The sequence below is a fragment of the Vigna radiata genome, chromosome 4 (assembly GCF_000741045.1).
Source record: "Vigna radiata var. radiata cultivar VC1973A chromosome 4, Vradiata_ver6, whole genome shotgun sequence".
Classification (NCBI taxonomy): Eukaryota; Viridiplantae; Streptophyta; class Magnoliopsida; order Fabales; family Fabaceae; genus Vigna; species Vigna radiata.
This window is the reverse complement of record NC_028354.1, coordinates 7,329,907-7,340,193: the sequence shown is the minus strand read 5'-3', so window position 1 is coordinate 7,340,193 and position 10,287 is coordinate 7,329,907. Positions and strand designations below refer to the sequence as shown.

The 10,287-nt window shown below is 34.4% G+C and overlaps 1 protein-coding gene across 1 annotated transcript; it reads right to left on the bottom strand.

Moving 5' to 3' along the window:
• Positions 1-6,470: 6,470 nt before the first annotated feature.
• On the bottom strand, positions 6,471-8,930 carry LOC106758302 (putative receptor protein kinase ZmPK1). Its single transcript, XM_014641238.2, has one exon. It carries the CDS (start codon positions 8,833-8,835, stop codon positions 6,484-6,486), a length of 2,352 nt encoding a protein of 783 aa, XP_014496724.1. The 5' UTR covers positions 8,836-8,930; the 3' UTR covers positions 6,471-6,483.
• Positions 8,931-10,287: the final 1,357 nt, after the last annotated feature.

The window sequence follows — 10,287 nt, the reverse complement described above, 5'->3', positions numbered from 1 at the left end:
ACCTGAATTCCTCTTATACCTTTAAACAAAGGGAGGTAATAAATGGATTTCAAGCCAATATACTCCATCATAAGAATGGTACTAGAATTAAAAGATATGAAATAAAGCATAAACTGGAGAATTCAGATTTATGCGGCGGTAGTCTGCATAATACTGAACGAAGTAGAAAACTAATGTGACCAAAAGTAAAAGTGGAATGAAATAATGAAAAGAAAGAAACTGAGAAAGAAGGAACCACTTATTGATCCTAACGCTCTCTGCATTCATAGACCCATAAGCTTTCAAAAGGACTCATAAAGCTCATAGATATCGAAGTTTTTAAAGAAAACAAAGTTACATAACATGGTCGAGCACTCTTTTATTGTGTAAATAGTACCAATAATATATATATATATATATATATATATATATATATATATATATATATATAATAATAATAATAATAATAATTATTATTATTATTATTATGCTAATAATAATAATAACAAAATTCGAGGATGAAATTTATGAAAAGGTGGAAGAATTCTAACATTTTCTATTTTCATAATTTTTGAAAAATACTTAAATAAAAGTATATTTTTCTTTTATTTTAATAAATAAACTTATACTATATAAATATTTGACTATCTAGATGGATTTTACCAATTATACAGTGATTCTAAAGGTGTTTAGACTTGAATTTAACTTCAAAACATCACATCATATGACTTATGGACTCTAATTCAATTCTGCCATTTCTAATGTGTTTTAGTTCGATTTTATTTGCCTAACAAGTCACAACTGACTTGTCTAAACTGCCTAAACAGACCAAATGCACTCAATACCCCAAACTCTCAAAATCACTCATTCACTTTCCATCAAACACCCAAAATGGTTCCTATTTGGTAAGCTACTTGTCTAATTTTCATTATAGTAGAGATCTTACTTTCCCCCAATTGGTCACCGCAAAGGACCCAGATGTCTGAGTGCATCAAAATCAGCTTTGACGCTAGCACATATGACTAGTCACAACTGACTAGACCAGGCCAGGACTGCTCTATGATCAAGGATGTGCCAACTCAGGTTTCTAAGATTCCTCTATCCTACCAACAATGAAAGGCTCTCAACAAGTTATGGTTTAATTATCTAAGTTATGAAAACTGTCCTACAGTGTTCTAGACATCAAATACCCAATTTTATATATCTCCCTTCCCCTCACAGTAACCTTAAACCGTACCTGTACACCTTTTTAATACCGATATACATGCTATCACAAAGCCCTTACTCCAAACTCTTCAACTAGATCAATTTCAACCAAAACAAATTAATTTCAACAGAGACAATTACAAACATAAATTTCCACATGTACCAGTCCAACACCAAAGCACAAATTATTTAAGCACAATTTCACAGTCTCAGTTATAACCTTAGACAACAACTGCATCCCCATGTTGGTTTGCAAGTGAACATCACCAACACCAATAACCTTAGACACCCCATCATTACCCATCTTCAATACTCCAAAATCACCAGGTGTATAAGATGTGAAGAACTCTTTCCTGGATGTAACATGCAGTGTAACACCACTATCAATTATCCACATGCTCTCATCAGATACAAGATTAATAGTGTCATAATCACGAAGACAAACAAGGTCACCACATGTAGTAGTAGTAACACGATCACCATCATCATTATCTCTTTCTCTTTGCTTACCCTTTTTGTCTTTGTTCTCTTTCTTCCACAAAAAAATAGTTCTTCTTTATATGCCCTGTTTTGTGACAATAGTGACACTCCACATTCTTGTATCGAGATCTGGACATGCTCCTGCTTTTATCTCTACTACTGTTTTGTTCTTTCTTCCGGCTTCTCCCCCTATTCTCTGTAATAAGCACTTATGAATGAGATGAAGTACCCTGTGTCTTCCTTCTCATCTCCTCATTAAGAGCACCACTCTTTGCCATTTGCAAAGAAATATCACCATTAGGGGTAACACTTATCATGGAAACCCGAAATGTCTCTCACGAATCCGATAAAGAGTTTAATAAGAATAAGCCCAATAGATCATCATCTAATTTTATACCCACTCCAGCTAATTGATCATAGCGTCCTTGAAATTCGCTCAAGTGATTTGAAACAGGAGTTCCTTCCTTGTACTTTAACTCCACAAAATTTTTCAGCAAGTACAATTTATTAGTCCCTGACTTAGAGGCATACAAGGACTCAAGCTTATCCCATAGGCTTCTCGCATGTGTCTTATTAGCAACAAAACTATAGACATTGTCATCAACAAACTGCCTGATAAATTCACATACCTGTTGATGTTCAAAATCCCATTCTTCATCTGACTTGGATTCTGGCTTATTGGAAGCAAAAACAGGAAGATGCAAATTTTTCACAAATAGCAAGTCCTTCATCTTTCCTTTCCATAGGTGATAATTTTCGCCATTCAACGGAATCAATTTTGTATGTGCCTCCATCATTCACACAAATTAAACAGTCCCTTAACCAAAGAGCTCTGATACCACTCTAATGGGGGAAAGGGACAAAACAAATAACAACTTATCAAGGAGTAATAATGTAGCGGAAATTCAATCCCCCTTCTTGCGAGAATCTGCGAGGAGCACCAAACAAATAGAACAAAAATAGAATCCAAAGCACAAAGAGACACCAACAATTTTTAACGTGGAAAACCCTCAATACAAGGGTAAAAACCACAAGTCGTCCAGACCAAAGAAAAATCCACTATGATCAATAATAGGGTACAAAAGAGTCTCCAATAATAATACCAAAAGGTATTTTCAATAAGCCAAATTAACTAAGCACAAATGCTTACAAATGAGAACAAAGAACATGAAAATTCTTTAAAACAGGGATGCTGGTGAGGGATCGATTTCTCCCAATCTAGATCTCTGATTGACGATCCGAATGGTCAGAATGAAGAACCATATGTCTGGAACCTACTGTCCAAAAATCTGCTCGATCCAACGGTGAACGAATTCTCAGCGTCAAAAACACCAGTGCAGGTTTAGGGTTATGCGGGAATGACTTTTTCTCTCACTTGGCTTTTGTCTCTCTTCAAATGACTCTCTTCTACTCTACTAATCTGACCCATCTCATTTTAACCTAATGAGACATAATGGACCACACTATTTGGGCCTATTCTCCACATAGAAAGGGAGCCCAATAACCCAACAGTTTTGAGTATAAGAATCTAGAAATTTATAATTTTATATATTTTATGCACCTATATTCATGTGTGCAAAATTAACTGCAATGTTAAAACCTATAGTGAACTAAAAAATAATTCCTCTATAGTGAAAAAAAAAACGAACTAAATTATTTTTTATTTTATCAAAATTACATATTCTATCAAAATTACATTATATTAAACTAAAATGTATACAGAAATGCTATGTATTATAACCTATTTTCGAAATACACTAATTTTAAATTAAACTGCACTAATATTGAACCAAATTATATTAATTTTGAATTTATAGTAATACAAACTTAATATTGTTCGTATTCAGTTTTTATATAGGTGATACCTCTACTTTATTCTTCTAGCTATTTTGTCCAATTACACACACTACTTCTACGTTTCATGGCATCCTAGTTCTCCTCTTAGGAATTTAACTCAGGAACAATAGAATGACATATATGTTACATCCAAACACAAAAGAAAAAGGTGCAAAGAAAGAATCTAGTTTGAGATTGAACCAAGAAGAAAACTTCAAGACTAGTTTTCAGGATAACTTCGAAATGGTGGCTTTATTGGACCAGCAATTTATTTGTCAGTGATCAAGTAGTGAAAAAGAAACACAGCACAATTCATATTTCCCCACTAGCAAGTGGCTTTATTGAACTATGCATTGGTCAACTAGGCTAAGCTGGATGAACACACTATGAATTAATAGGTGTTGTTGGATACCAAAATTTACTATGAACACAGAAAGCTACAGTTGACATGTGATGAGGGGACTAATTTGAGGCATATATATCAAACCAAATATGGTAATCAATTGTTCTCCAAAATCCAAGAACAAGAAAAGAGGAAAAACCCAATTGATACATAATGTAAGATCATCTTAATACATGGTATAATAATTTCTTAGAGGTACTTTAGACTAGAATTGTCAAAATGGGTCACAACCGACGGGTCAACACGATCCATTACGAGTTCGGGTCAGGTTGGGTTTGAAAAAATTATATATTTTTTTTATGCGGGTCAAATTTCAACCCAACTCATTTAAATCCGGCTTATGCGAGTTGAACCCGTGGTAGGCCGGATTGGCCCACCAACCCACCTACCTAATTTTATTTTATTAAAATTTAATTTTAATTTTATAATATCATTCTTTTTGCTTGAAAAATTATTTAAGTTTTCTATTTTCAAAATTAATTAAACACCCATGTTGAGAGTGAAAATTGGGAGTGAAATTTGTTTAGATTTGAATTATAGAAAGTTTGTAATTTTTTTATTTAAAAAATTGTAATTAAGTGAGCCAGTGAGCCAACTCATTTACCCACCAACCCATGGTGGGTCGAGCCAGGTTCGAATTTTTTTGATTCGCTAATAAATAAGTCGGGTTAGGTTAGCTCACTAAGTGACCAATCCGTGGTGTTCTGGACCGAATCAGACGAGTTACCTATTTTGACAACTCTACTTTAGACTCAATCAGAGTCCCTCGAGCTCGTGAAATCCTATTCACACTCTCTATCTCACTCATTTTAAAGTAGCAGTGAAGTAATTATGTGCACAACTACTTAGGGATGGCAACGGGTCGGGTCGGGCACAGATAGTGCCTACCCGCAACCCAACCTGCTGGATAAAAATGTACCCGCCACCCGACCCACTACCCACCGGGTACCCGCTTAAAAAATACTCGCAGGTATTTTAAAAATCTGCGGGTACCCGCAGATATCCGCAAAAACAAAATATTTTATATTTTTTAAAATAAAATTTAAATAAAATTACAAAATATATATATATATATATATATAATATAAATTAAATTAAATATAAATTAAAATTTAATTTTAATTAATTTTAATCTAATAAAATATAATTTTATTTTATTTTTAATTAAATTTAATTACAAAATATATAAATTAATTTATTTATTTATTTTTTGCGGGTACCCGTACCCGACCCATTTAGAAGCGGATATTAAAATACCCACTACCCGTTACTCGCAGATAGTAAATATCTGCGGATATTAACTATTCACCGCGGCTTTTACCCGTGGATACCCATGCCTACAGATTTTTTTGCCATCCGTACAACTAGTACAAGTCCAAATGATCCTATTATCACTTGCAACCACCAATAGAATAGACCCAAATCAGTGTAACCTACCAAATATGATGAATAAGTGAATGCCACCGCTATCATACTTTATAACTCCGATAATAATTAACACATCATCATTTGTTTCCTTGATCATAAAGTAAGAAGAAACTACACTAACATAAAAACAAAACCAACATTTGTATTCTATAATATAGCCCAGCTTCTATTGTCATGTTAGAGATCTGTACATTGACAAATGCAGAAGAATAATCAGATAATCAATCTATTACAAAAGAGTGAGAAAATAAGTCCTTTTATATATATATATATATATATATATATATATATATATATATATTGTTTTGCCACAAATTTCCCAAGCCCACAAAGTCTACTTTGTTCTTATTTGAAAACGAAATTTCAAGTTGTATAGTTGCTGATTTAAGACTTAACATATAAACTAAAAAATATATAAATTTTTTCAAATTTATCAAAATCTTTAGAATTCTCATAAAAAAAATATAGACAAAAAGATTCCTTTCAACTAATGTTGTATGCAAACAAGTATTTACACTATTTTTGAACGATAGGCAACTTCGATAAGAAATATAATCACCACCCTTCCTTCTGAATGCACATTCTAATGTTATGGTGGGATGAGAAAGACTAACCTCTCCTGAACCANGTTNGCAAGGATAAAATACGTAGTTAATCAATGTAAAATATCAAACTTTGTGTAAAGTTTAGGATACTCTCTCAAATTTTATCAAACTCAGATATATAATTAAATTTATACCCTATAGCTCTAAGTTATAAGTTTTTTTTTTTTTTTTCTTGACATCCATATAAGACTACAAAAGCTCTTCTATAGCTAAAAGACTAATAAGCTTCAACAACATTTTTATTTTAATCTTGAAATTTTAGAATATTATAAAATACTTGATATTAATTTACACATACTAAATATTATTCATTAATAAAGTGATTTCGGTCGTTACAATGTTTGATTAATAGTTAATATTGTTAAGAAATTTTCAGCACAATCCATTTCATTAGGAAATGTTATAATCATAAAACTTTAAAATAATTAACAAAGTTTTTGCTAAATTAAGGAACCTTGGAATCAGTAGTGAGCTTGGGCAGACAAGCATGAAAGATAAAAAACAAGAACTGCTACAGAGATAGAGATAGAAAGAAACATAGTAATGTTACTGAGGAACACTTTGAAGCATTTCCACGACTTGGCTCATGGTTGGCCTTATATCTTTGTCTTCCTCAACACAGTCCAAAGCCACTTTGACTAAAAGCTCCATCTTAGATTCATCATAGTTTGTTTGGATTGCAGGATCAATGATATGCTCTAGCCAAGATCTTCCACTCTTTTTCTCTCTCACCCATGCCACCACCCTTCCATTGTACGACTCTTCTCCATCAATGTTTTGAACACTCGTTGTTGGGTTCTTCCCTGTTATCATCTCCAATAGAACAATTCCATAGCTGTAAACATCAACCTTCGAGGTGATTGCTAAATTCAGAACCCACTCAGGTGCCATGTACCCTCGTGTTCCTCTTATCATTGAAAAACTTGAATTGTTCAAGTTGTTCCTGTTTTGTAGCTTGGACAGCCCAAAATCTGCTACCTTGGGTTGATAATTAGCGTCAAGAAGTATGTTCTGTGGCTTTATATCACAGTGCAAAATCCACTCCAAGCATTCTTCATGAAGATATGCAAGAACTCTTGCAGTTCCAAGGGCAATGTTGTATCTCTTACTCCAATCAAGAGTGTTGGATGAGAGATTTTGTGCCAAAGAACCATTCTCCATATATTCATACACCAACAATCTATGCTTTCCCTCAACACAATATCCCCACATTTGAATCAAGTTCATGTGGTTAAGCCTTCCAATGATGCTCACTTCTGCAAGGAATTCTCCTTCTCCTTGTTCAGCTTCATTCAGTCTCTTAATTGCTGCATGTCTTTCATCTGATAAAATACCTTTGTACACAACCCCTCCCGCCCCCCTTCCGATCTCTTCACTGAACCCCTTTGTCGCCTTCTTCAACTCTGAATAACTATATTTTCTGAATCTATCGGTCAAAGGATGGTAATCGTGTTCATCTGCACGAGACTTTCGGCGTGTCTTAACTATGAAAACCCACACGACAAAAACGCAAACCGATTCAATAGCACCAATTACAATGGCCACCCAAAGAAAAAACCTCACAATCTTTTTTACATGATATTTGTCATACACCCTGGGAAGTTGAACAACACAAACATGCTCATTTGAACGAAACGATTCTTCCCTGAAAAGGCTATGATTTTTAGGCACTTTCATGTATACTGTTCCTCTGAAACTCGGTGATCGGCGCCCGTTAAGCAATTGCATCTTGATGTAACAATTGTAATAGTTTTTGCCGTCATTGTATGAGTACTGAAACCCCTTACAGTTACAGTCTGCTAAGCACAGATTCTCACAATGACTATAGCTATTACCTTCAGAAAAGTTAGCATCATAACCATAAATCTCAACACCCAGCAACTCCAAGAAGGTAGACTCACTTCTGTTGCAAGACAAAACGAACACAGGTTCACAGCCATAAGACCAATCGCTATGGTTCTTGATTCTATGTCCCGGAAGACACGAGCACTTCCTTCCATGCTCATGATCATAACTGCACGCACTGTTAGGTCCACAAATCCCGTGGATATTGCAAGGGTCATCTCTCGCTTGCCACGAAACAAACCATTCATCATGCAGTGTATACACTCTAAGGTTACCATCAGAATCAAGTTTCAATCTTCTATGCTTCATAGCGCCATAATCAGATGTAATGAAAGTAAAACTATCAGTTGAAATGAATCTTCCGAGTGAGTCCAACACTGCCAATCTACTGCTATTGTAAGTAGACCTTCCAGCGTCCCAACTCACCAACCATGGATATGGCCAGTAAATGCTGGAAACATCAGGGCCATCGAAAAGAAGACGAAGAACATTGTCATCGTCGAAGAAGAGCTTGTAGAAACCGGAGGACTGGTTAGTGTCGCTTCTTGCAGACACGAGTTGCGTGCGTCTGGTGAGGGGTTGTCCCGGAAGAAGAGTATCGGTGGGACAATCAAAGCTTTGCCACAGAACGGTTTCTTGGAGGTCACGCAAGACGAGATTGCCATCGTCTCTGAGATGCAACAGTGGTGAAGCCAACGAAGCAGTGTTCGAAGACCACACCGTTCGTTGAGCAGCATCATCCAAGACAAGGTTACCGGTTCGTGAGAGAGAGAGTTTGGAACGTTTTCCGTTGACGAGGTTCTCCCGGTTCGCCATCCACACGATTGTGGGGTGGTTGTGGGAACGGTTTTGTGTGAAGTATACGGCGAAGGAGTAGGCATTTTCACCGGCGGCAACAAAGCCGGCGGAGAAAACGCCGTTTGGGGAGAGAATAACGTCGTCGGGTTTCTCTACCGAGAGGGATGAGTCCGTGGTGAGTGATGAAAATGCAGAATGTGAAGTGGGCAGAGAGAAGAATTGTAGGAAGAGAAAGAGTAAGATTGAGGAAGCCATGTTCAATCATGCAAACAATGCAAGCTAAAACGTTACGTTTTGTGGTGTGTTGATGGATGCTCTATATAAAACTGGTTTCGTTGACGGACTTTTATGGTCTACGTCAAGAAGCCACCGTAATTTGGAAACAGTCCAGAAATTTCACACCATCAAAGAAAAAGATTCCACTTAGCAATTAAAATTAATAATATTTTAATTATATTTATTTTATTTTTTTAACTTTATAATTTTATATACATATTGTATATTTAAAGTGGGTTATCTAGTGGGAGTATTTCTTACGGGTGTAAAAATATCATTTTCATGAAATTATTCTGCATTTGGAATCTAGGAAGAATTTCTGAAATCACAGTGTGAACGTGGAAACTATTCTTAATTTAAATCTTAATTGAAATAAGTTATTAATTTCCTCATTCGTTTGTTTTCTAAGCCACAAAAATGTCTTTAGGATATAGGATTTAAATTTACTTCTAAATGTTGATAGGAAGAAATGTGAATGTTGAACTCAATCTTTATTGTGTTGGTTTTTTTTATGATGACAATATGTTGTCATGTCACACCATATATGTGTTTTTGCATGATGAAATATAGATGTGGATATGTATTTGCTTATTCTGATAAATGCATATGTTAATCAACTACAATTGATTTTGTATACTACTAATTTTATAATGTGATTATATCTTTGTATTGTTGTTTTTAAATGACGAAAACTATAAACATAAAAATAAACTGTATGAAATAATCGATTACAGTATTGTTATAATCAATTAAGTTCATGAGACAATTTATGTTTTGAATTATGGTATAAAAAAAGTTTAAATCAATTACATCAGTTGTTAAATAGATTGAAACTCATGTCTTTGCATGTATCATTTTCAAATGTGTTGTGATGAGTTTATTGTAGGAAAATTTTTTCAAAATCTAAGTGTTCAGCTTAAGCGATTACACGTTTTATGTAATGTTATCTTTTGAAAATTGTTTTCAACTTAGTCATAACTGCTTTAACGGTCATATTTTTAAATATATTTGACTAGCATTAACTACAAATCGATTACAATAATTATGCATTTAATTAAGAGTTGAGTTAGTCATAACATTATTACATATTTTTTATGTAACCGATTACATTACTAACGTAATCGATTACTTTGCGTCTGATATGATGAAAACTATAAATTGATGCATTGTTTTGTAATTCAAAAACTTTTGATCATTTTTACAATTTCATATCTAACAGTTTTGATCTGAGAAAGCTTTACGAATTGCACATACCCTCCAAGAATCAAGACGCAAAGATTTTTGAAGAACCTTAAAGGATTCTTGAGAGGAGATTTGAGAGCTTGAGTGGCTGATCCTATTCGCATTACTGAGGTGTATTTGCTGTTATAAAAAATGTTTCTACACTTGTTGATTGTGTCGTTTCCCTGTTCGTGCGTGACAGGAAGAAAA

What these genes read in the sequence shown, in the direction of transcription:
- LOC106758302 (XM_014641238.2), bottom strand. Translation starts at nt 8,835, where the DNA reads ATGGCTTCCTCAATCTTACTCTTTCTCTTCCTACAATTCTTCTCTCTG.